Here is a 27,586-nt window from a genome sequence, read left to right as displayed (position 1 = left end):
TCTCTCTTTCTCCCTTAGCCGCTCACACACACACACACACACACACACTTTAAAAACATAAGATACATTTTTAAAAAGATAAAATTTTAAAACAAGGGAAGAATGCTATCAGAAAATTTTTGAGCATCATAAGGTCCATAAAAACAAATAATGCTCTAAAATGATGACATCCAATATCTTATTTGTCATCCAGGAGGGATGGTGTCTACTTGAAACGTGGCCAATCAGTTGAGATGTAAGATGTGGCAAACTGTCTTGGGAGATGTGCTGAGGATATGTACAACTGGCCTGCACACATTCCTGCAATGGTAGGAATGAAAAATGGCACTATTAGTTTGGAAGAGTATTAGTTTTCTAGGGCTGCCTCAATAAAGGACCAGAATCTAAGTGGCTGAAACAACAGAAATGACTGTGTCACAGTTCTGAAGGCTAGAATTCCAAGATCATGGTGTCAGCAGGGTGGGTTCTTTCTGAGAGCTATTCGAGACAGATTTTTCCATGCTATCTTTGTTCAGTTTTGAGGCCCTGGCTAGAGGCAGTTAGTTCCCCCTCTGGAGCACTTGATTAAGTCCCCATCCCAACCACTTCCTTATGAGGGATCCCACTCCAGAGTGCTATCCAACATGCACCTACCCTGATAGCCCCAGGACCCAAACCTAGACCACTAGGGAGAGTCCTTGTTCTCTGGATCCCATGAAATCATTCCAATTAGCCAATGCATGGGAACCCAGGACACCAAGTGAACTCCACTCCATCTGCCATACAAAAGCTTCTCCCTACAGTTCTCACTATTACCAGAACAGAACCTGGTTCATCCTCTGTGTGGCCAAGCATGGCAGCCATCTTTCATTTGGAATTATAGATAGTTTGCCTTTCATCTACCTGAGTGTCATTGTGTTGTGTCCCATCATCAAAAAAAAATCTTTGATCTTATAAAACATTGGCACTGTGGGCAAGATTGCATGGCCACAACTGCTTACTCTTGCATAGCTTCTTGGGGGTCTGCTCTTGCCTTACTAATTTATTCCAAATCACCAGGAGAACAGCTTGGGAAGTGTTGCCTGTTGGTAAGCTTGTGCTTTAACTTGCAGCTTGCTGCTGTGTCTTCTGGTGGTTTCCATGTGTCTCCTTACCCAAATCTTCTTGGTGTTGGAGGATTAAGAAAAAACAAACAGTCCTAAATGGCTAGACTCCACTTCCTGGATACAATTAGTGCAATAGGAGCAATAGGCCACATGGGTCACACTTTCCAGGTCCAACCTTAAGTTGTGTTTTCAGTCTGCTGTAGACTGTGTATTTGTGTCTCCCTCGCCCCAATTTTTGTATTGAAGCCTGTTTTTCCAGTGTGATGGCATTTGGAGGTGGAGACTTTGGGAGCTGATTAGGTTATAAGGACATAGCCTTCATGAGTGGGAGGAACGTCCAGAGAAACCGCAGAGAGCTAGCTCATCCTTTCTACCATATGAGGACATAATGAAAAATTGGTCTACGAACTAGCAAGCAGATTCTCAGCAGACACCAAATGTGTTTGGCGTCTTGTTCTTAGACTTCCCAACTCTAGAATTGCAAGAAATAAATTTCTATTGTTTATAAGTCACCCAGTCTATGGTGTTTTGTTGTAGTAGCCTGAAGAGACTAAAATAGGGGCATACACACTCTGATGCAATAAGCAATCAGTTTAAATTAATCAATTAATTAATAAGTAAATAAATTATGTCACAAATTAAGTTAGACAAAACAGGATGTTGTGGCCTTTAATTAAAACAGTTAATATGGCTCAATGTAGGTTAAAATAGGTCCTTTAATGATTGAAACATTCTATAAGACCTAATCAATAATTACGTGATTATTCCCACTGGGCCCCCATTTGACACCTCAATTGCACCTGTTCTAAAACATGCAAAGAATAAATGGTGCCTCAGGGTAGCTTATTGCAACCTTAGTGCCAGTGCTGCATCCATTAAAACCCACATGCCCCAAATACAACATTATTAAAATTAGTAATGACATCTGATACGTTTTATTCAGTGCGTATTTCGGCAGTCTTTGAGTTTGCCGTCATCTCTAAAGGGGCACAATACACCTCTACTGGACTGCCCTTGGATGATCTCAGCAGCCCTGCTGTCACACTCAGGCTTTGCAGGCAGGATTTTAACTGCATCCACCTTTCCCCACAAACACAAGTATGATATTACATTAATAACATTTTCATCCAAGGAGTTTTGTTTAAGATACTCACTAAGGACATACAAGTCCAACAACTTTTAATCCCTTTTGGGTTCTGGAGGCAACAGATTCTCATTTACTAATTTTACTTAATCTCCCTGATGCTGCTAAAAACAAATGACCTTACATTAACACTCATCCCCAATAAAAGGCAACTGTTTAGGGCAACTTATGTACTCAAATACCCCAAATAATCAAGATTAAAACTGACGTAGAGATCAATGGGTCAATTTTAATACAGTTCTTAATTAAAAAAATATTGTCTAGGTCCATTTTTAAGGCTCTGTCTAGAGGAGTCAGTTCCCCTTCCTGAGCAACTGATTAAATCATTTCCCACACCAATTTCCCTTATCTGGGCTTTCCCAGTTCAGGCCCCAGGACTAAGTACCAGACAACTAGGAACAGGCCCATATACAGTTATGCACAGGAACCTGGAAAAGTATTCAAGTTAGCCTTTCTGGGAGCCCTTCAAACCTAACTCCACCCCACTTGCCATGCATTTGCTGCATTCTACAGCTCTAGCTTGGTGTTACACTGTCTATGAGGGCCCTGTGTGGTCCTCTGTGGCAGTCTTCTCTTTTTTGGAGCTGTAAGTAAGAAAGAGTTCTGCTTCTCATCTATTCAAATGTTTTTTGTGTTGTGTCTCACCATCAAATGAATCTTGAAATCTTCTAGAGCAAGAAGAAAGAATGTGTTCCTTGCTTCTCTCTTAGCTTCTGGTGGTGTGCTGGAAATCTTTGAAGTTCATTGGCTTGTGGAGGGTGTGCCTTGATCTCTGCCTTCATTTCTACATGGCATTCTCCATGTGTGTATGTGTCCAATTTCCCTCTTTTTGTAATGACACCAGTCATTGGATTAGGGTTTAACCTAATCCTGTGGCCTCATCGTAACTAATTAGATCTGCAATGACCCTGATCAAAATAAGGTCACATTTGAGTAAATGAGGGTTAGAATTTCAACAGAACACAATTCAACATAATAGGAAGCCTTCATTAATCCACACATTATCTCTATCCTATCTGTGGCCATCAATTTTAATTTTTTGGTATGTACCCAAGAAAGTAAAGGCCTAAGTAAAGCAAAAGATATGTACAAAACACAAATGTTCACAGAAGCTTTAATTGTATTATTCTTGAAATGGAAAATCCAAGTACACAGCAAAATAGATGAATAAATTATGGCATGGTCAGACCAAAGAACAACTACGTGGCATTATAAAAATAAACCATAGAAAGAATTTCATTTTTATGGAGTTCAAAAACTGGCAAAATGGTGATAGAAGTCAGAGTAGAGTTTCTCTCTCGGGAAGGGATATTGACAGAGAAGGAACAGGAAGGAAACTTCTTGAAGAGTGGAAATGGTCTTACCTTGGTTTTGGAGGTGACTATCTAGGTGCATACACGGAAAAATTCATGAAGCTATCCACTAAAGATTTGTGCATTTTACCATGTGTAATTTATGCTTCCCAAAATGCTACTTTCTAAATGAATTGCTACATAATTCATTTTGTCACTTCAGTACTTTGCAAGAACCAATGAATTATAGGTGTTGGGTTTTTTTCTTTATCACTCAACAAAACTCAGCAACATTTCCCGTTCGTGGCTAGTCCGTGGCTAACCGCTCCAAATGCATACTCAAGGGAGAATGTCAGTTTTGAGGGTACTGATCTCCATCAATATCATGGTGTCTGGTAAGTCTTATGCTGTGACATTTTTTTGCAAAAAGTAAAGATATTTTCAGTAGTGACAAGGAGGCCCTTTAGCCACTCGTAAAATGGTTTGTAATTTGTCCTAGTGGCAGTGATAAATTTGTTTATCATCCAGTAAACCTTCTGATCTACCGTATGTCAATGGTGCACTGACTAGTTGTCCGGCTGAGTCCAGAGTAATGTGGAGGCCCCTGAAATGGAGTGAAACTGAACTTGTGTGACTAGATAGATGTAGTGTTTCCTCCAGTGTTTCGGTGTGCACTTTTATTGTCTCTGAATTCTCGTTTTTTGGACCTTATGTTTGTTTGTGTGATTATTGTTTTTCCTTTGATATTTCTAGTATTTCCAGCTCACAGGCTAAGAAAGAAACCCTAACTTTCTATTTGGGATTTTTAAATTTTAAAATAGAGGCAAAAAGTATATGGGGAAAATTTGTTTCAGAAAACAAGGATCAAAGAACATAAGAATATAGTAATGATTATCGATTCAAAGTCTCTGATTTCAACCTCACACCAGAACAAACGGAATGTTATCCCAAAGCATGAACAGTAGAACAAATGAGTGGAGGAGATAAAATTAGAGCAGACTCAGGCAGGTGGAAACAAACTTTTGAATCCGTCCTGTCTTTCCTTCCAATGATCTGAAAGAAGTTCCAAAACATTCTGAGCAACACTGGCTTCCACATTTCCATATATGTCCAGTTAAGTGTGAGGAAAACCAGTTCTTTAGAGAAAGAAAGATGGGAATCTAGGGCCAGGAAAGATGAAAGAAATTGGGAGGGAGGGAGGGAGGAACATTTGGGAAGAACTCAGAAGACAGTGAATAGCAGATTTGACTCATGAAAAATCACTAGAGAAATACTTACATGTGGCAGGAAACAGATGGCAACAAAAAGATGTAATTGAAAAGAGTAATTAAACATGTTCATGTAATTGACTCCATTACATATTTGGAGGGGAAAAACCGCAACATTAAAACATGTATTTGATAAAATTAAACATCCATTTAGTATAAAAAGGTGTTTGTTTGTTTGTTTGTTTGTTTTTTGCTGTTTGTATTTTAAGACTTAATTTTTTTCAGTGCAATTTTATGTTTACAGCAAAATTGAGAGGAAGGGGCAGAGATTTCCCATATACCTCACCTCCTAACCCCACCCAGGCACAGCTTCTATTTCATTATCAACATCCCCTCCAGAGTGTTACGTTTGTTACAAGTGATGAACCTACCCTGACACATAATCATCACCCCAAGGCCATAGTTTACATAGGGTTCATTTCTCGGTCTTGGGCATTCTATAGGTTTGAACAAAAGTACAATGGCCTGTATCCATTACTATAGTACCATACAGAGTAGTTTAACAGCTCTAAAAGTCCTCTGTGTTCTGTGTATTTATCCTCCCTCCCCTCTAAACCATGGCAACTGCTCATCTTTTTGGAGCCTCCACAGTTTCTGCCTTTTAATGAATATTTTATAGTTGGAATTATATGGTATGTAGCCTTTTCATAGGCTTTTTTCACTTAGTAATAGGTATTTCAGTTTCCTCTTTGTCTTTTCATGGCTTTATAGGTCATTCTTTTTAGCACTGAACAATATTCTGTCGTCTGCATAATTCTAATTTATTAAAGCCTACTGAAGGGCATCTTGGTTGTTTCCAGGTGTTGGCAACTAAGAATAAAATTGTTATTAACATCTGTGTGGGGGACTTTGTGGAGACATAATTTTCAACCTAACTGGGTAAATACCAAGGAGTGCTTTTGCTGGATCGTTTTGTAAGAGTGTGTTCAGTTTTGTTTTTTTTTTTTAAATTCTTATTTATTTTTGAGACAGAGAGAGACAGAGCATGAACAGGGGAGGGCCAGAGAGAGAGGGAGACACAGAATCTGAAACAGGCTCCAGGCTCTGAGCTGTCAGCAGAGAGCCCGACGTGGGGCTCGAACTCACGGACCGTGAGATCATGACCTGAGCCGAAGTCGGACACTTAACCGACTAAGCCACCCAGGCGCCCCGAGTGTGTTCAGTGTTTTAAGAACTTGTCAAATGTATTCCAAAGTTGCTGTAGCATTTTGCATTCCCACCAGCAATCAGTGAGTCCATGTTGCTTCCTATACTTGCCAGCATTTGGTATTATTAGTGGTGTAGATTTTGGCCATTCCTTGTGAATTACTGTCACTCATTTCACTTCTATATAAATATACTCTATCCAATTAAACATATATAAATATATTTATATAGTTACATATTAAATATCTATATACTATATACAACATAAATATATATTCAAAGAATATATTATTGCTCTTATTATTTTGAATAAAATGTCTGTTGGATCAATTAAGAAAAAGAAAAAGAAAGCTTTTATTTTACATTCTCTTATTCATTCTCCAATTGTCTTTCTTCGTTAATGTAGTTCTGAATTTCTGACTTATATTATTTCCTTCTCCTTGAAGGACTCTTAACATTTCTTACAAGGCAGGTCTACTGGAAGCAATTTCCCCCAATTTTTGTTTGTTTGAGAAAGTCTTTTATTTCCCTTTCACTTTTGAAGGGTAACTTTGTAGGATACAGAATTCTAGGGTAGTGGGTTTTTTTATTAACATTTTTAATATTTTATTTCATTCTCTCTTTGCATGGTTTCTTAGGAGAAGTTGGATATAATTCTCATCTTTATTTTTCTATGAGGTGTTTTATTTCTCTGGAGTTTTCTCAGATTTTTTTTTATCTTTGATTTTCTATAGTTTGAATATGATATGCCAGGTCAAGTTTATTTCCCTCAGATTTTTTCTTGTTTTGTATTTTCCCAGCTTCCTGGAACTTTATTTAGTATCTTATAGTAACTTGGAGAAACTCTAAGTCATTGTTTCAAAAATTTCCTCTATTTTTTTTCTCTCATTCTTCTTTCTTTTGATTTTTCTATTACACATGTTTTACACATTTTGGTAGTTGTCCCACAGTCCTTGGATACCTGTTGTGTTTTTTTTTTAATTGTTTATTCTTTTTTTCAGTTTTGGAGGTTTCTATTGATATATTCTCTAGCTTAGAGATTCCTTCCTCAGCCATATCCAGACTATTAATAAGGTCATCAAAGACATTCTTCATTTCTGTTAATGTTTTTGATTTAATTTTGCCAATTTTGCCTCATGTATTTTGAAGCTGTTACTAGGTATAGAGCCATATCTTGTTTCATTGTACCATTGTTTTACTTTATTGTACCTTGAAGGTATCATGGTTTTTACAAGTTGAAGGTATGCCAAACGTGCATTGAGTACATCTATCAGCACCATTTTTCCAACAGCATTTGCTCACTTTGCGTCTCTGTGTCACATTTTGGTAATTCTTGAAATATTTGAAGCTTTGTCAGTACATTATATTTGTTGTGGTGATCTGTGATCAGTGATATTATGTAATTGTTTTGTGGTGTCACTAATCATGTCCATATGAGATGGTGGATGTAAGTGATACGTGTGTGTGTGTGTGTGTGTGTGTGTGTGTGTGTGTGTGTTTTGGCTCTTCCCCCATCTCTGTCTCCCTCTCATCAAGCCTCCCTCACACAACAATATTGATAGGTCTCCATAAGACACAACAATATTGATATTAGGCTAATAAATGACCCAATGACCTCTAAGTACTCAAGTGAAAGGAGGAGTTGCATATTTCTCACTTGAAATCAAAAGTTAGAAATGATTCATAAGCTTCGCGAGGAAGGCATGTTGAAAGCTGAGACGGGTCAAAAGCTAGGCCTCTTGTGCCAGCAGTTAGCCAGGTTATGAATGTGAAGGAAAAGTTCCTGAAGGAAATGAAAGTGCTATTCTCATGAACGCACTAATGATAAGGAAGTGAAACAACTTATTGCTGATAAGGAGAAAGTTTCAGTGATCTTGAAAGAAGACCCACACAGCTACAACATTTCCTGAAGCCAAAGCCTAATGCACAGCAAGGCCCTAACTCTCCTTGATTCTATGGAAACTGAAGGAGGTGAGGAAGCTGTGAAAGAAAAGTTGGAAGCTAGCAGAGGTTGGTTCATGAGGTTTAAAGAAAGAAACTGTCTCCATAACACAAAAGAGCAAGGTGAAGCAGCAGGTGCTGTTGTAGAAGCTGGAGCAAGTTATCCGGAAGATGTAGCTGAGATAATGCATGAAGGTGACTACACTAGGGGCACCTGAGTTGCTCAGTGGGTTAAGCATCCGATGTTGGCTCAGATCATGATCTCATGGTTTGTGAGTTTGAGCCCCATGTCGGGCATGTGCTGACAGCTCAGAGCCCGGAGCCTGCTTCAGATTCTGTGTCTCCCTCTCTGCCCACCCCTGTTTGTGCTCTGTCTCTCAAAAATGAATAAGTGTTAAAAAAAAAAGTGACTACACTAGAGAACAGATTTTTAAAGAGACGAAATGGTCTTATATTGTAAGAAGATGTCATGACTTTCTGAAATTCTCCCTTTCTTGTACCCTGTATGTTTGTTTTTTGCTATAGTTTTCCAGTTTTAATAAGCAGTGAATCAATGAGTAAATTGAACTCTTTTGTATTATCCTAATCTGCCTAGCTATTTTTGGAGGAGTGGGGTGTGGGGGAAGCATATATTTCTTGTTTGTGTTTTAATTTTCCTTTTATTTCTTTAAACATCCTCACCACATTTATTTCATGCCCAGTGTTTCATGATTCTACTATCTGAAGTTCTGAATCTTATTCTTCTCTTTAGGAATAACAGATGGCAGCTAATAAAAATAATATTATTTGACTTTATGGTTCCTTGTTTCTTCCTGTGTTTTGTAATTTTGAAATGTCAGCTCAAAATTGTGTGGCTTTGAGTCTGAAAACTGGTTTGAACATAAAAACCTGGCGAAGGATCATGATTTTCCATTATCACAACTAACCCCAGTTCTTACTCACTGCTATGGACTGAATGTGTCCTCCAAAACTCTTATGTCAAAACCCAATCTCCAATGGGATGTCCTTTGGAGGTGGAGCCTTTGGGAGGTAACTTTGTCATGAGGATAGAGCTCTCAGATTAGTACCTTTATAAGAAGAGACCCAAGAGAGCCTGCTTTTTCTCTTTCTCTCTCCCTCTGCCACTCCATGTGAGAATACAGTGAGAAGACAGCTGTCTACAAGCCAGGAAGTGGGCTTTCATTGGACATCATGTCTGCTAGTACTTTGATCTTAGACTTCCAGCTTCTAGAACTGTGAGATAAAGTGTTTGTTATTACGCCATTCTTTGGTATTTTTGTTGCAGGAAGCAAAACTGATGTAAGACACCCATTTATCCTTGATTTATCCTTGATCTGGCCATATAAGGCAAACCATACCATCTTTGGCTGCCCTTCTCTCTTACCCTTAAGAACGTTAAGATTTATCTGGCTTTTGCCACAGATCTTTCAGGTCAGAGCCTCTTGGTTGTCATTCTGGCCTCGCTACTGTTTATGATTATGTACTTTGCCCCTGACTATTAAGTGCTGTCACCTTGTCTTGGTATTGCAGAATCCTATCACCCTCTCTGTGGCCAGCCCCACACTTTCCCACAGATGATGGGAACCTCCCTAGATAGTGTGCATGGATATCAGCAGTCTGGTGATTTGGGAGAAGGCCCACAACCCTGAGCACTTCAGGGAATTTCCCTCGTGTAAATAAAAAGGAGGGTTTCAGAATTCTGTCTGCTTTTGTGGGATGGAGAGAAGACACAGAATCCTAAGACTTCCACCTCAAAAGGAACCTCGGGAATGGAGAAGGTACCTCCTTAGGAAAGGTCTGAGAGACCTCCCAGAATCTCCAGCTGGGCTGACAGGTGAATATCTTTTTCTGAAGAAACCAGGCAGTAAAGATGGCGGGGGTGGGTGGGGGGGGTGGGTGGGAGGGGTGGGTGGTGGTGACACCTCCTTCAAGTGTGAAGACACGAGCAATGCAAACCTTTCAAAACATTCAAGGAAACATGACATCACTAAAAGAACAATATCAAGCCCCAGTGGCTGATCTCAAAGCAATGGAGCTCTGCATGCCTGACAAAGAATTCAAAAATAGTTTACTTAAGGAAGCTCAGGAGAACACAGTTTGACCCCTAAATAGAATCTAGAAAACAATCTATGAGCAAAGGGAGTGTTCAAAAAAAGAGGTAGAAATCATGTAAAGGACACAATGGCAAATTTTATGCAAAGACTACACTGAAAAATTCAATCAAGAGTTCCAACAGCAGAGTCATCAAGCAGAAGAAATAATTAGTGAACACAAAGACATAATTTGAAATCATCCAGTCAGAGATAAAAAACAAACCAGCAGAAAGAATGGAAGTGAGGGAAGAAAGTCTCGGGATGTTATGAAACACCAACAAACCAAGCAATATAGGCATTACTGGAGCCCCAGATAAGCATAAAAGAAAGGAGCAGAAAGCTTATGCAAAGTACTAATGAGAGGCAATCTCCTAAATCTGTGGGGAATGAACATCCAGATCCATGAAGACCACAGAACTTGACTGACTGTAAAGAAATCTGCACTAAGACACATTACAATCAAATAGAAAAGAGAAACTTTTGAAAGCAGCAGAGGAAAAGTGAGTGGTCGTATATAAAGGATGCCCAGATTTCTCAGCACAGACCTTGCAGACCCAGAGAGTGGGATGATACCTTCAAAGTGCTGAAAGAAAAATCCAGCCATGGAAATCCTTCACTTGGAAAACCAGAAATAAAGGTGAGGTAAAGACTTTCCTAGAAAAAACAAGAAGCTGACAGACTTCATCAGTACTAAACCTAGCTTACAAGAAATTCTAAAGGGAGCACTTCAAATTGAAATAAGAGGATGCTGGGCCACTTAGGTGGCTCAGTCGGTTAGGTGTACGACCCTTGCGTTTGTCTCAGGTCATGATCTCTTGGTCGTGGGGTCGAGCCCAGATTGGACTCGTGGTGACAGTGTGGAGCCAGGTTGGGATTCTCTCTCTATTCCTCTCACTCTGCACCACCCCAATTGAACTCTCCCAAAAACAAATAAAGTGAAAATAAATAAATAAATAAATGAAATGAAATGAGAGGGTGCTACCCAGCAACATGGTGACATATGTAGAGTAAAACACATTGGTAAAGGCCTATATATAATTAAATTCAGAATAATGTAATCCCATAATGGTGGTGTGTGAATTACTTTTAACACTAGTACACATGCTTAAAAAAACTTCTAAAATAATTATAGCTATAATAATCTGTTAGTGAATACACAAGGTAAAAATATGTAAATTGTGACATCGGTAAAATAAAATGAGGGAGGAGATGTAAAAATATTGAGTATTATATGCAATAAAATTACACTGTAATCAGCTTAAAGTAAGTATAAGGTGTTGTACATATGCCTCATAGTTACCACAAAGAAAAACATTTTGTAGATACAAAAAGATATAGAAAAAGAAATCAAATCATACTGCAAAAAAAAAAAAAAATCATCAAATCACAAAGGAAGCCAGCAAGAGAGGAAGAAAGGAATAACGGAACTTCAAAACAGTCAGAAAACAATGAACACAATAGCAATAGTACGTACTTACTTTCCTATCAGTTGTCTTAATATAAATATAGGGGCACCTGGGTGGCTTAGTTGGTTGAGCATCTGACTTTAGCTCAGGTCATGATATCGTGGTTTGGGAGTTGGAACCCCATATCGGGAGCCTGTTTGGATCCTCTGTCCTCCTCTCTCTGCCCCTCCCCTGCTTGTTCTCTCTCTCTATCTCTATCTTTTTCTTTCAAAAATAAATAAACATTTAAAAAATTAAATGGACTAAATTCTCCAATCACATGTATATAGTGGACAAATGGATAAAAAACCAAGATTCAACAATATGCCACCTACAAGAGACTGACTTTAGCCAAAATATACGCAGGCTGAAAGTGAATGGATGGAAAAAGGTGTTCCAGGGAAAGAAAAACCAAAAGAAGGTAAGGATAGCTATATTTAATATTAGAGAAAATAGACTTTAAGTCAAAAACTGTAACTAAAGACAGAGATCTTCACTCTCTAAAGGTAAAGAAGTCATTTCATCAAAAGAATTTAACATTTGTAAATATTTATGCATCCAACATCAGAGCACCTAAATATATAGAGCAGATATTAACAGACCTGAAGAAGAAATAGAAAACAATACAGCATTTACAGGGAACTGTAACAACCCACACTGAAAAATGAACAGATGATTCCAAATAAAACCAATAAGGAAACAATGGACTTGAACAACACTGTAGGCCAAATGGCCCAACAGACATGTATAGAACATTCTTTCCAACAATAGCAGAATACATTCTTCTCAAGCACACACAGAATATTCCACAGGATAAATCATAATTTTAAAAAAATTGTTGTGTTTTACTTCATACAGATCTTTTCAGAACCCAGATTTGAAGTAGATTAGGACTAATCTGATTGTCAGAAAAGTCTTTGATTGTCAGAAAGTCTAAGGGAAGGAATGCATGCGGGTCCCAGGAAGGATGGAATTAGAAACTTTAGCTAGTTTCTTTCTCTCTCTCTCTCTCTCTCTGCTTCTGCTTCATTCTTTCCAGGATAGATGCATTAGTCAGCAGTCCTCAGGGAAACAGAATAATGGCGAGAGAAGGGAGAGACAGGAGAGAGGAAGGGAGGGGAAAGAGAGAGACTTTTTAATGAATTGGTTCACATGATTGTAGAGGCTTGGCAAGTCCAGAATCAGCAGGCTGGGCAAGCGGCTGGACAGCCAGGAAGAGGAGCAGTTTGAGCCTGAAAGCAGACTGCTATAGAACTTCCCTTTCCCAGCAAGTCAGTCTTTTTTTAAATAACACCTTCAACTGTTTGGACAAGGCTTACACACGTTATGGAAGGTAATTTCCTTTACTGAAAGTCTATCTATTTAAATGTTAGAATCTTATCTAAAAAAATACCTTCACAGAAACATCGAGAATTGTGTTTAACTAAATATATCTAGGAACCATGGCCTCACCAAGTAGACACATAAATTTAGTGATCACTGTAAGAAAAGGGGAGGAAAAGAAGAATGGACTATTCTCAATCTGGTTCCAAAATTCTCGTGAAAGTACTCTCATTTGTGCAGCTGGGTGAGGTGCCCACCAGTGTACTGAACAAATTTAATCAGGGGGTGGATCTGGAGAAAACACTATACTCAGTCCCCTTCATGTGAGGTACCCATGATGCAACAATTCACTGTGGTTAGGAGAGTGGAGGCAGGGTTACCCTGGAGAAAATTATTGTCTAGTACAGAGCAAGGTGTCTCATAAATGGGAAATCATTGATGAAGAGCTTATGGCATAATTTTCAAATGTTAACATGGTTTTCAACATAATGACGGAATAACTTTTAGTTCCTGTTTTGTAAATCTTTTTTGTGGAATTTAATTACAAATAACTGATTGTCTATCATAGTGTATGTAAGATGTGGATAAACAGTGCCTTGCACTCCATTTAAGTCTCTAAAATTGGTTTCATTCACTTTTCTCTCAATATTTTCTAGCTTCAACAAACAGTTCACTTATGGACAGACAACAGAGAAGTTTCATACTCCCTGTGGAAGGTAATATGATTTTTAATTTTTTTCTAGAGGTCAGTGCTAAAGGGAAAAGTGTTGAACTTTCTCAGGAACAGAGTTGATGGTCTGGTCATGGGGCTGTCCTGAGCCCGGATGAAGAGTATGATGGTCTGAGTGCTGAGGTGTGAGGGACCCTGAATGACCCCGGGCGTCCTCCCCCCGGGCAGTGCACATTCCATCTGAGGATTATGGAGCTCTCCCTGTCAGGCACTGTGCTAGGCCATGTGGGGAACACGGGGACAAACAAGAGTAGCTAGAGCCCCACAGCGCCCTAAGGGGCTCATTTCGCGGGGGAGCCCAGATGTCAGCACAGATGGCATTTGACGGAGGAGATGAGCACTCACATCAAGTGTGCTGGGAGTGTAGAGGAGAAGGCGAAGCAGCAAGGCTCTGAGAAGGCTTCACGGCAGGGGCAGCGTGTGAAATGGCTCTTAGGGGAAGAGGAGCGTTTTCGTGGACAAAGAGTGGTCTGTAGGCCACCCCAGTCTGCAGGAACGATGTGAGGAAAGACCCAGATATGCAGCGGTGCTTGGTGTTTTCTTTGTGAAGTGTGGGGGCGACTGAGGGGTGATAAGATGGCAAAGTGAGTCCATCTGCAAAGGAGGGCTTTCAAAGGTAACACAAGGACATGTAAGTGCTGTCTTCAGGCGGGGAGAGGTCTCTGAGGGGTGTTAGATGGAGGGGATCACACCCGTGTCCCAGAATCCTGGACCTGCTGCAAGGTCAGGTGTGAACCGAAGAGGGGAGAGATTTGAGACGGACACAGACATCAGGAGACTTCTGCAGGAATCCAGGTGTGTGGTGATGGGGTCGTAATCTAATATCTGGCAGTGAAGACAGAAAGGAAAAGCCCAAAATCTCATAGGGATTGGTCTGTGTGCAGAAGGGCTGGAGGAGACTGGAGGAGAGTCATAGACACAGGATGCAGAGAAGCTGGAAGGTGACTGCTGGTTCTGGAGCCAATAGGAGAATCCACCCGCTATTCCCCTGTGATGCAGGAGGTGAAATCTCGGTAGCTGATCACAGGGCTGTGAGGAGATTATATTTGTTAGACAGGTGCCAACCCCACTGAGTTTGGGGGAGTGACTGGTCACTGGTAAATTATCGCAACAGGTGTGAATAGAGAAAGAGAAGGATTAAGAAAGGGTGAGTAACAGGAATCACAGAAGTCCCATCACAGGTGAAGGGGGATTGCTGGAGGGTCCTAGAGCAGAGGAAGGTGAAAGAACAGAGATTGTCCATGGTGCTTGGGATCCTCACCCTGGGAGCCACTTCTCTGGAGACGGTGCCCCTGTTAAAAATGCATATGATTATTTGATTAGCTAGTAATTTCCTTTTAAAGAAGAGACTCAGATCTTGAGAATAAATAGCAGGCAAAATATTAAAACCTTAGACTGTTCACAAGCAGAAGTGCAAACCCCTGAGAACACAAAAAATTCACAACGTGTTCTTCACCACCCTCTTCCCTATTTGATTTCATCTTCAGTATCTTGTTTTTGGGCACATGGATGTTCACCCACACCCCCTCTAGCTGTTCTCTAAGCAGCTAACTTTTTGCTTGTCTCCAACCTTGGCCAAGGCTCATTTTCACTGTGTACACGGGGTGCCACTTGTAGTGGTGAATGGATCATGGATTTCACTGCCCTCTCAGATCTGTTTTAAAATCTGCCCACCACCCCCCATTGAGGTACATGGGTGGCTCAGTCAGTTAAGCATCTGACTCTTGATTTAGGCTCAGGTCATGATTTTATGGTCATGAGTCAAGCCCCATCTGGGTTCCATGCTGGGCTGGGTGTGGAGCCTACTTAAGTTTCTCTCCCTCTCTTTCCCTCAGCCACTCTCTCAAAAATAAATAATAAGTAAATAAGTAAATAAATAAATAAGTAAATAAATAAATAAATAAATAAAATATGTAAGTAAGTAAATATCCTCTCTTGCTTCCTGTAGTTATGGGATCTTGATGGTCTGTGAAATGCGAGGGCATGAGTCCATCATCACAGAAGAGGCAGGATACACCAAAAAAGGAGAGGAGGGATCTCAAATGAGAGTTTAGCACCCACAAGCTCCATGCACAAAACAATTTTGCCCCATCATGCTAGTTCTGCTCAATGTAAAGGGATGAGCTCCTTGCCAGTCAGCTGGGTTACAGGTGCATGGACCCTGACTTCCTTAATCCTCTCTCAGCAAACCCCTCCCAGTCAGGGACCTATTATGTTGTATGTCGCAGAGCTTAATTTTGACTTTAAAGTTGGACAAAAGGAGTGAATTTATGAAATTCTTGTAATTTGAATATAGAGACGCAATCTGTGTGCAGAGTTCACAGTTGAACTGTTTGGCAATGTACGTGTGACTCAATAGGAAGGAAGGAAGGAAGATCTGTTGATTTTACTGATTGTGATTCTCCAAATAAAATATTAGCTTTAAAAATGTCCAGATTGGTCAACATGAATGCCATCTTATGTTTTTAATGATTATGTTTGCCCAAATTGCCACTCTTAGGGGTAAGCATTTAGTTCTGATATTACTGATTTATTCTCTCTCATTAATACTTAGGAGGAGAGGGGTGGGTGGGTGGCTCACTTGGTTAAGCATCTGACTTCAGCTCAGGTCATGATTTTGCGGTTCGTGAGTTCAAGCCCTGCATCAGGCTCTGTGCTGACAGCTCAGAGCTTGTAGTCTGCTTCAGATTTTCTCTCTGTCCCTCCCCCCACTCACACTCTCTCTCAAAAATAAATGAACATTAAACAAATTTTTTAAAAAATTCTAGGTGGAGAAAACCAAATCATCAGTTTTTCTAGTTTCTATCCTAGTAAGCATGAGTTACAAGATCAATCTAGTAGTCTCTATGACAAAAAGATTAGATTTAGATGATTTTGTCCGTTAATTCATATTGTGTTTTCTTGTTTGTTTCTTACATATCAAAGCCTGTGAATCAATGTACAAATGCTTAAAATATTACACTGAAAATAGGTATAGCTTATCTAAGACCACAGTATAAAGGAGAAAATGGGTTCATCTTTGGATTTGTTTTAATGTGTTGTATGCGTTTTGCACATGTTTAATTTTTTATGTAAGCCTAATATTTTTGGAATAAGGTTACCAGCAAAGTCATGTTCTAATATACTTTAAATATTATGTCATAGAAAATTTAACATGGATTTCTTTTTCAACTTTTTCTTCATCATTCGCTTTGTGCGTGTGTTCAGCTAACACTTCCCTGTCTGAACCTGTGGATACAAAGGCTGTGCTCTCTTGCCCTCCGATCACCCAGAAAGCTGTGCTGGTAACAATAAGATGGGAAATAATCCTCAGAGACAAGCCTTCCTGCACCAGAGCCTACAGGAGAGATACAAATGAGACCAGGGCCATAAACTGTAGTGACAAGACAATATCCTGGGACTCCAGACCTGATCGGAATCCCGCCCTTCAGATCAATCCAGTGGCCATCACTCATGATGGATATTACAGGTGTGAAGTGGTCACAACTCATGGGCATTTCTATCATGGATATCACCTGACAGTGTTAGGTAAGGAGCATCATATATTGTGGGATGTCAGATAACCAGATTTGGACTGAAACAGATGTCTCTCTCTATTCCATATCCGTGTGTTAAGACTGAAGCATTTTCCCCTGCATCTCTGCAGTGCCCCCCGACGTGACCCTGTTTCAACTTGAGAATGGAACTATCGTGTGTAGGGCAGCTGCAGGGAAGCCAGCGGCGCAGATCTCCTGGACCCCAGGGGGAGATTGTCACACTGTGGAAGAGCCACTGGGCAATGACACAGTGACCGTCCAGAGTTCGTGCCGCTGGGAGGACCACCGGGTATCTAAGGTGTCCTGCTCTGTGTCCCATCTGACTGGCAACAGGAGTCTGTCCATTGAGAGGAATTCAGGTTAGTAATTCCAGCTTTTGTATGATGATTTCATTCCTTCAGAAAAGCTATGGAAGAATGAAAAAGGAGTGTATGGTCAATTTCAGTCAAGGATAATCTCTCCAGCCCCTCTTTTATGTCCTTCTTCTCCACCATTCAGAATTATGTCCAGAAGACTAATGCAGAAGTTTGTTTTAAGAAGCCATATTTTAAATGATGTTTACTTTTTAATAATTATACTAAAAATAATTTAATAATTTAAATTATTAAATGTAATTATTTCTGTTCTGTGCAAGTAGTAACTTGCCTTGAGTAGTGAATGTACTATTAAAATAATACTTATGGTTTTAGGAGAAGGATAAAGTGTATTTTTAAGTGAATATTTATGCTTTTTAAGAAGGATCCAGTCACTCATAAGTTTTCTTCACAATTTTTTTTGGTAGGATTTTATTTTCCAGGTTCTTCTATAATTTCTTAGCTATAGTATAATAACCTCAATGATCAATTTCAAGTTTACTCTAGGTACTTCTTAATTGTCACTAAACTCACTGACAAAATTAGGAAACTCCTCTTAATGCTATTTTCACATGGTCAAATGTATAGATAATCCATCTGTTCCTTTTTTTTTTTTTGGAAAACATCCCTTCTTGAGTTTTTACACACTCTTGTTCCAATCTGGCCTGCTGGGTCACTAGACCTGCTGCACAGATATTGTCCTGGACACTTTCCTTCCCTCGGTTCGTCCTCTGCTTGATTCCATGTCTGTTTAATTGAGTTTCTTCTGCCTTCCTGACATTTGCTAGTTTTAATGTCTTTGTTTTAGGTATGAAGCTTTTCTTTACTCTGGTAATCCTTGGTTCTCCAATCATTTCAGAGTGAGCATTCAAAACTGAGCTGATTGGAAGCTATGCTGTCTGTGGGTGGTCCTGCCAACCAGTTGGCATCAATAGGCAGAAAGAGGGAAAATGAACTTCTCTTTTCTAATGACGGATTCTTTAATTACCTGAAGGTCTTATCTCCGAGTCTGTTCAGGTTCTGCAGAAAATAAGTCTCCAGTCTATTGTCTTAGTGGTATAAGGCTGACTGTTAGTGTTATGGGAGCAGGGAAATAGAGGGAAGTGTGTGTGTGTGTGTGTGTGTGTGTGTGTGTGTGTGTGTGACAGAGAGAGACAGAGACAGAGAGAGAGAGAGACTGTTCAGAACTCAGCCTTTTCTTTAGCATCTCTCTTTAGTCTGGCACTTCATCTCCACCCTCCACTGTCTGGATCCTTGACTCTGGATTCTCTCTAGTTCACTTTTTCTGGGTCACACTTCCTGTTTCCTGCTGTTTGCGGAAGGCGCACAGGGTGCGAGTGGACTGGGCAGCCTACCTCTTCTCAATACAGACCTTCAAAGAAGCTTCCAACTGTTAGCTCACACTTCACCTCCCACGTACCCCTTCTTATACATTTAGCCCTTCCTGTTCTGGAGTCTTCTAGATGTTCTGTGGGCACTAAGATCCTTCTGTTATTCCACCCTAAAGGACTTGCCTTCTTCTGTTCATGTTTCACCTTAAAACAAGTTGAAATATCTCATCTGCTTGTCTTCCGCCATGTTCTCTTTGTCTTGGCGAGTCTATACTTAAAAAAATTACCTACTGATATTTTAGTCAGTTTTAAGAAGGAAGAAGAGAAGAACCCATGTCTTTTTTTTTTATTTTTTATTTTTTAATATATGAAATTTACTGTCAAATTGGTTTCCATACAACACCCAGTGCTCATCCCAAAAGGTGCCCTCCTCAATACCCATCACCCACCCTGCCCTCCCTCCCACCCCCCATCAACCCTCAGTTTGTTCTCAGTTTTTAACAGTCTCTTATGCTTTGGCTCTCTCCCACTCTAACCTCTTTTTTTTTTTTTTCCTTCCCCTCCCCCATGGGTTTCTGTTATGTTTCTCAGGATCCACATAAGAGTGAAACCATATGGTATCTGTCTTTCTCTGTATGGCTTATTTCACTTAGCATCACACTCTCCAGTTCCATCCATGTTGCTACAAAAGGCCATATTTCATTTTTTCTCATTGCCACGTAGTATTCCATTGTGTATATAAACCACAATTTCTTTATCCATTCATCAGTTGATGGACATTTAGGCTCTTTCCATAATTTGGCTATTGTTGAGAGTGCCGCTATAAACATTGGGGTACAGGTGCCCCTATGCATCAGTACTCCTGTATCCCTTGGATAAATTCCCAGCAGTGCTATTGCTGGGTCATAGGGTAGGTCTATTTTTAATTTTCTGAGGAACCTCCACACTGCTTTCCAGAGCGGCTGCACCAATTTGCATTCCCACCAACAGTGCAAGAGGGTTCCTGTTTCTCCACATCCTCTCCAGCATCTATAGTCTCCTGATTTCTTCATTTTGGCCACTCTGACTGGCGTGAGGTGGTATCTGAGTGTGGTTTTGATTTGTATTTCCCTGATAAGGAGCGACGTTGAACATCTTTTCATGTGCCTGTTGGCCATCCGGATGTCTTCTTTAGAGAAGTGTCTATTCATGTTTTCTGCCCATTTCTTCACTGGGTTATTTGTTTTTCGGGTGTGGAGTTTGGTGAGCTCTTTATAGATTTTGGATACTAGCCCTTTGTCCGATGTGTCATTTGCAAATATCTTTTCCCATTCCGTTGGTTGCCTTTGAGTTTTGTTGGTTGTTTCCTTTGCTGTGCAGAAGCTTTTTATCTTCATAAGGTCCCAGTAATTCACTTTTGCTTTTAATTCCCTTGCCTTTGGGGATGTGCCGAGTAAGAGATTGCTACGGCTGAGGTCAGAGAGGTCTTTTCCTGCTTTCTCCTCTAAGGTTTTGATGGTTTCCTGTCTCACATTCAGGTCCTTTATCCATTTTGAGTTTATTTTTGTGAATGGTGTGAGAAAGTGGTCTAGTTTCAACCTTCTGCATGTTGCTGTCCAGTTCTCCCAGCACCATTTGTTAAAGAGACTGTCTTTTTTCCATTGGATGTTCTTTCCTGCTTTGTCAAAGATGAGTTGGCCATACGTTTGTGGGTCTAGTTCTGGGGTTTCTATTCTATTCCATTGGTCTATGTGTCTGTTTTTATGCCAATACCATGCTGTCTTGATGATGACAGCTTTGTAGTAGAGGCTAAAGTCTGGGATTGTGATGCCTCCTGCTTTGGTCTTCTTCTTCAAAATTACTTTGGCTATTCGGGGCCTTTTGTGGTTCCATATGAATTTTAGGATTGCTTGTTCTAGTTTCGAGAAGAATGCTGGTGCAATTTTGATTGGGATTGCATTGAATGTGTAGATAGCTTTGGGTAGTATTGACATTTTGACAATATTTATTCTTCCAATCCATGAGCAGGGAATGTCTTTCCATTTCTTTATATCTTCTTCAATTACCTGCATAAGCTTTCTATAGTTTTCAGCATACAGATCTTTTACATCTTTGGTTAGATTTATTCCTAGGTATTTTATGCTTCTTGGTGCAATTGTGAATGGGATCAGTTTCTTTATTTGTCTTTCTGTTGCTTCATTGTTAGTGTATAAGAATGCAACTGATTTCTGTACATTGATTTTGTATCCTGCAACTTTGCTGAATTCATGTATCAGTTCTAGCAGACTTTTGGTGGAGTCTATCAGATTTTCCATGTATAATATCATGTCATCTGCAAAAAGCGAAAGCTTGACTTCATCTTTGCCAATTTTGATGCCTTTGATTTCCTTTTGTTGTCTGATTGCTGATGCTAGAACTTCCAGCACTATATTGAACAGCAGCGGTGACAGTGGGCATCCCTGTCGTGTTCCTGATCTCAGGGAAAAAGCTCTCAGTTTTTCCCCGTTGAGGATGATGTTAGCTGTGGGCTTTTCATAAATGGCCTTTATGATCTTTAAGTATGTTCCTTCTATCCCGACTTTCTCAAGGGTTTTTATTAAGAAAGGGTGCTGGATTTTGTCAAAGGCCTTTTCTGCATCGATTGACAGGATCATATGGTTCTTCTCTTTTTTTTTGTTAATGTGATGTATCACGTTGATCGATTTGCGAATGTTGAACCAGCCCTGCATCCCAGGAATGAATCCCACTTGATCATGGTGAATAATTCTTTTTATATGCTGTTGAATTCGATTTGCTAGTATCTTATTAAGAATTTTTGCATCCATATTCATCAGGGATATTGGCCTGTAGTTCTCTTTTTTTACTGGGTCTCTGTCTGGTTTAGGAATCAAAGTAATACTGGCTTCATAGAATGAGTCTGGAAGTTTTCCTTCCCTTTCTATTTCTTGGAATAGCTTGAGAAGGATAGGTATTATCTCTGCTTTAAATGTCTGGTAGAACTCCCCTGGGAAGCCATCTGGTCCTGGACTCTTATTTGTTGGGAGATTTTTGATAACCGATTCAATTTCTTCGCTGGTTATGGGTCTGTTCAAGCTTTCTATTTCCTCCCGATTGAGTTTTGGAAGAGTGTGGGTGTTTAGAAATTTGTCCATTTCTTCCAGGTTGCCCAATTTGCTGGCATATAATTTTTCATAGTATTCCCTGATAATTGTTTGTATCTCTGAGGGATTGGTTGTAATCATTCCATTTTCATTCATGATTTTATCTATTTGGGTCATCTCCCTTTTCTTTTTGAGAAGCCTGGCTAGAGGTTTGTCAATTTTGTTTATTTTTTCAAAAAACCAACTCTTGGTTTCGTTGATCTGCTCTATAGTTTTTTTAGATTCTATATTGTTTATTTCTGCTCTGATCTTTATGATTTCTCTTCTTCTGCTGGGTTTAGGCTGCCTTTGCTGTTCTGCTTCTATTTCCTTTAGGTGTGCTGTTAGATTTTGTATTTGGGATTTTTCTTGTTTCTTGAGATAGGCCTGGATTGCAATGTATTTTCCTCTCAGGACTGCCTTCGCTGCGTCCCAAAGCGTTTGGATTGTTGTATTTTCATTTTCGTTTGTTTCCATATATGTTTTAATTTCTTCTCTAATTGCCTGGTTGACCCACTCATTCGTTAGTAGGGTGTTCTTTAACCTCCATGCTTTTGGAGGTTTTCCAGACTTTTTCCTGTGGTTGATTTCAAGCTTCATAGCATTGTGGTCTGAAAGTATGCATGGTATAATTTCAATTCTTGTAAACTTATGAAGGGCTGTTTTGTGACCCAGTATATGATCTATCTTGGAGAATGTTCCATGTGCACTCGAGAAGAAAGTATATTCTGTTGCTTTGGGATGCAGAGTTCTAAATATATCTGTCAAGTCCATCTGATCCAATGTATCATTCAGGGCCCTTGTTTCTTTATTGACTGTGTGTCTAGATGATCTATCCATTTCTGTAAGTGGGGTGTTAAAGTCCCCTGCAATGACCACATTCTTATCAATAAGGTTGCTTATGTTTATGAGTAATTGTTTTATATATCTGGGGGCTCGGGTATTTGGCACATAGACATTTATAATAGTTAGCTCTTCCTGGTGGATAGACCCTGTGATTATTATATAATGCCCTTCTTCATCTCTTGTTACAGCCTTTAATTTAAAGTCTAGTTTGTCTGATATAAGTATGGCTACTCCAGCTTTCTTTTGGCTTCCAGGAGCATGATAAATAGTTCTCCATCCCCTCACTCTCAATCTAAAGGTGTCCTCAGATCTAAAATGAGTCTCTTGTAGACAGCAAATAGATGGGTCTTGTTTTTTTATCCATTCTGATACCCTATGTCTTTTAGTTGGCGCATTTAATCCATTTACATTCAGTGTTATTATAGAAAGATATGGGTTTAGAGTCATTGTGATGTCTGTATGTTTTATGCTTGTAGTGATGTCTCTGGTACTTTGTCTCACAGGATCCCCCTTAGGATCTCTTGTAGGGCTGGTTTCGTGGTGACAAATTCCTTCAGTTTTTGTTTGTTTGGGAAGACCTTTATCTCTCCTTCTATTCTAAATGACAGACTTGCTGGATAAAGGATTCTCGGCTGCATATTTTTTCTGTTTAGCACACTGTAGATATCGTGCCAAGCCTTTCTGGCCTGCCAAGTTTCAAAGGAGAGATCAGTCACGAGTCTTATAGGTCTCCCTTTATATGTGAGGGCACGTTTATCCCTTGCTGCTTTCAGAATTTTCTCTTTATCCTTGTATTTTGCCAGTTTCACTATGATATGTCGTGCAGAAGATCGATTCAAGTTACGTCTGAAGGGAGTTCTCTGTGCCTCTTGGATTTCAATGCCTTTTTCCTTCCCCAGTTCAGGGAAGTTCTCAGCTATAATTTGTTCAAGTACCCCTTCAGCACCCTTCCCTCTCTCTTCCTCCTCTGGGATACCAATTATGCGTATATTATTTTTTTTTAGTGTATCACTTAGTTCTCTAATTTTCCCCTCATACTCCTGGATTTTTTTCTCTCTCTTTCTTTCAGCTTCCTCTTTCTCCATAACTTTATCTTCTAGTTCACCTATTCTCTCCTCTGCCTCTTCAAGCCGAGCCATCGTGGATTCCATTTTGTTTTGCAATTCGTTTAAAGCGTTTTTCAACTCCTCGTGACTGTTCCTTAGTCCCTCGATCTTTGTGGCAAGAGATTCTCTGCTGTCCTGTATACTGTTTTCAAGCCCAGCGATTAATTTTATGACTATTATTCTAAATTCACTTTCTGTTATATTATTTAAATCCTTTTTGATCAGTTCATTAGCTGTTGTTATTTCCTGGAGATTCTTCTGAGGGGAATTCTTCCGTTTGGTCATTTTGGAGAGTCCCTGGCGTGGTGAGGACCTGCAGTGCACTTCCCCTGTGCCTCTTCCGTGGGCCTCTAGTCTGCGCTTGACTCCGGAGACTCCCTTCTGCTAATCCTCTGGCGGTTTTCTGGGTTCTTTAGGCAGGTGTAGGTGGAATCTAAGTGATCGGCAGGACGCGCTGTGAGCCCCGCGTCCTCCTACGCCGCCATCTTCCGGAACCTCTGTCTGTGTTTTTGGCGAACCGGCGCTTGTTGCATTTAGGCTCTTTGGTGCCCGGCACAGAGAGAACGGGGATCAGACCAAATGACTATGGAATGGAACTGAAGTCAACCCCGGGAGCAGAGACGAGGACACCCAGACCAGGAACTTCCCAGAACCCATGTCTTTAAACCACCACTTTCCAATATCCATTCGTAAAGTGATTTAAAAAAGGATTTTAGCAGTATTTCCTGAGAAGAGTAACTGTGCCCTGGTTGTGTATGAAATTCGACCACCTGGTGATACCATATGCTGTCCTACTTATAGAACCTCAGGGTTGAAGGACTGTCTGGTCCACTCCCAGCCAGTGCAGGGTCTCCTTCCTGTCTCACTTGGAGGGCAGATCTTCAACCTCTGAGGTTACACTTCTAATGAAAGACGGTGCATTAGTTTTCAAGAGGGGGTTTCAAAATGTTGTTGTTGATTTTAACTGCAAAGAGATGTTTATTTTCAAATAAAATACAGAGAAATGCAATGTGTCAAAACAAACTGTTGAAGGAAGGCAGAGGGACTGGACGGCAGGCTGCTTAGTTTCCACTCACCTCCCTCTGCTGGGGGACCCATTCAGGGAACAGCAGGAGCCAGGTCTTAAAATCACTGCCTCTCAGAGCTGGCAATTCCTTTGGTGACTTCTTCTGTTGTCAGACTGAGTTTTATATGGCTGACAGCGTTTAATACATGATGGAAATTTGCCTCCATGCATTCAGTCAGTTTCAAGGCCCTGGAAGAACAGTGACCTCAGAACTAGGTTATTTTTCCAACTACCTCCATTACAACTCCCCATTTATTTCTAAATTGTGGAGATGAGAAACACCCTGCTATTACTATTACCAAGAAATCTACTTTCCATATCTGTCCTATATGAATTCACCAGTCACGAATCCTTAAAGCCGCAAAATCCTGACTTAGGATGACGTCTTGCCAGAAACCTTAGGATCAGAACAGATAAAGCAACTTTATTATAACCATTATTTGGACTCTTAATGGCTCAGAAATGTTTACAATAAAATCACAGAAGTGAATTTCATGAACTATGAGACATCCTTGAAACAGTATATATGTACATATATATGTGTATATCTGTATACACATATATATTATACTTTTATGTATATATATATATATATTTATTTTCAATAAACTTTAGTTTTTAGTGCAGTATTAGGTTCATAGCAAAATTGAGTGGAAATCACAGAGTTCCCAAATAACCTCTGCCCCACTACATTCACACCCTCCTCCCCTGCCTCCATCACTTATGCCACCCGGGTACATTTGGAATAGTCGATGAGCCAACGTTAACACAACATTATCACTCAAAGTACATAGTTTAATTAAGGGTCACCCTAGGTGTACCTTCTGTGAGTTTTAGGAACTATGCAGATGGCAGGGATCCCCCATTGTAGTTTCACACAGAGTAGTTTCATTGTCCTAAAAGTCCTCCAGGCTTCACCTATTCCTTCCTCCCTTCACCCTAACCTCTAACAACCCCTGATCTTTTCACTGTCTCCATAGTTTTGCCTTTTCCAGAATGTCACATACATGGAATCATACAGAACGTAGCAATCTCAGAGTGGCTTCTTTCACTTAGTAAGATGCATTTAATTTCTTCTGTGTCTTTTCATGTCTTGGCAGATCATTTCTTGGTAGTGCTAAATAATATTCCCTTGTCTGGATGCACCACAGTTAAACCATGTATTTTTTTGTGTCTATGTTTACAGGAGACAAGTTACCACAAAAATTTGTTGTATGTATCACCTTCTTTATTTTGATTACTTTGGTCATTGTGGGATCCATTTGCCTTTTGAAAATCGATGTCTGCAGGTATTGACTAATATTTTTTCTTCCACAGCTTTATTAAGCCAGAAGGGGTCAGAAATAGGGAACTGACAGGTGAAATTAATATGCTAACATCAACTTCCCATAGTCAAAAAGCATGTCCTAAATGTGTTAGATTTGGACTACTCTAAATGACAGGAGGGATTTTGCTTGGTCACTTAGGCATGCAAGCACAGTGATTTAGTCCATTTAAGACAGGATCTTGGGAGAGATAGTGTATACTAAATTTCTAAACCAGTAAATAGTAATTCATTTTATGTCACATATTTTCCATATATTAGGCTTCTGTTTCATAATTCCACTTCCTTTTCCAAAATCTGGAATTAACTTGTCTACATGTATTAACCAAAAGCATCATTCTTATTTCTGGTAGTTCAGGTCTGATTTTATGTATTCTATCAAATATGAATCACACTTGTCAATAGTATATTGTTTTGTTTTCCCATTTTTAAGTAAATAATGATGTTTCCTTCATTCACTCCAGCTTATTTTTATATTTTGCAGAGAATACTAATTAAAAAAACAGAAGTTACTTCAGTTGTTGAGGAGGTAAGATAACATTAAAAAGAATATTTGCAAACTTTTAAGCCATAAAGTCAAAATATAGCTACATAATTTTTAATTTGCATTATATTAGTATTTTAATTGGAAAGTAAAAATTCTAATTTTATAATGCTCATAGTCAGGCATACTTATTTTGTTAATTATCTACCATGTACTATTTATATGTACCCTAAACCATATTTTCATTTCAAGAACTGTATGTTACAAAACACAGAATGTTTGCCTCATTTAGACTATAATCTTTGGAGAAAATGATTTGGTTTTTCCTTCCCTATGAAACCATCTCTAATCCTTGACTTCCCTTTCTCAATACTATCATCATTTTCCTCTTACCTGGGCTTAAATCTTATCCTGCTCCAAATCTCATAACTAGTAGCTTACCAAGTCTTTGACCCTCTCCTTTGAAATACCTTTCATATTACTTCATTTCTTCTCCATTTCCACTTTCACACAATCTTTTTCGTTTGACACTGAGACCTACATAATCAACAATTTTTTTGATAAAATAATAGAAAAGAGTCTTTCTCTTATGTCCATGTAAGCCTAGAGATGCAAATACAAGCACTATTGGTAGAAACTAAAGCTGTGGACACCAGTTAGGAAAACGTAGGAAATTAGTGACTTCTGGCTTTTGTGAATGGATTTTTGACTTTGAGTTCTTTCTTAGGATGAAATGCAATCCTATGGCAGCTACACAGAGAAGAGCAATCTATGACACTGTGAGCAGAGTGAGGAGGTCTCAGGTGTTACAAAACGAAGTTGATGGGCTGTGTCTCCATACTTCATAAGTTACTTGAATCTAGCACCAGAACAAATGAATAAAGAAACAGTAAAGCTACTCTTTTGATTTTCTTAGAATTCTAGAATGCAAAATATAATCAGTCTTTGAGATCT

General features: G+C 39.6%; 1 protein-coding gene across 1 annotated transcript; it reads left to right on the top strand.

The window, feature by feature from the left end:
• The first annotated feature begins 3,828 nt into the window (after window positions 1–3,828).
• On the top strand, window positions 3,829–27,530 carry LOC122229467 (cell surface glycoprotein CD200 receptor 1-like). The gene is made up of 7 exons (XM_042954612.1): window positions 3,829–3,916; window positions 13,394–13,453; window positions 16,675–16,995; window positions 17,114–17,362; window positions 26,011–26,036; window positions 26,633–26,677; window positions 27,360–27,530. Exons 1-7 carry the CDS (start codon window positions 3,853–3,855, stop codon window positions 27,405–27,407), a joined length of 813 nt encoding a protein of 270 aa, XP_042810546.1. The 5' UTR covers window positions 3,829–3,852; the 3' UTR covers window positions 27,408–27,530.
• The last annotated feature ends 56 nt before the right edge of the window (window positions 27,531–27,586 follow it).

The sequence above is a fragment of the Panthera leo genome, chromosome C2 (assembly GCF_018350215.1).
Source record: "Panthera leo isolate Ple1 chromosome C2, P.leo_Ple1_pat1.1, whole genome shotgun sequence".
Classification (NCBI taxonomy): domain Eukaryota; kingdom Metazoa; phylum Chordata; class Mammalia; order Carnivora; family Felidae; genus Panthera; species Panthera leo.
The sequence above is the reverse complement of the archived record's forward strand: the minus strand, read 5'-3'. Positions and strand labels throughout refer to the sequence as shown.

What these genes read in the sequence shown, in the direction of transcription:
- LOC122229467 (XM_042954612.1), top strand. Translation starts at nt 3,853, where the DNA reads ATGCATACTCAAGGGAGAATGTCAGTTTTGAGGGTACTGATCTCCATC. An exon ending in TTTCATACTCCCTGTGGAAG is followed by an intron (nt 13,454 to 16,674) that starts GTAATATGATTT and finishes GCGTGTGTTCAG; the next exon opens with CTAACACTTCCCTGTCTGAA. An exon ending in AGTTACCACAAAAATTTGTT is followed by an intron (nt 26,037 to 26,632) that starts GTATGTATCACC and finishes TATATTTTGCAG; the next exon opens with AGAATACTAATTAAAAAAAC.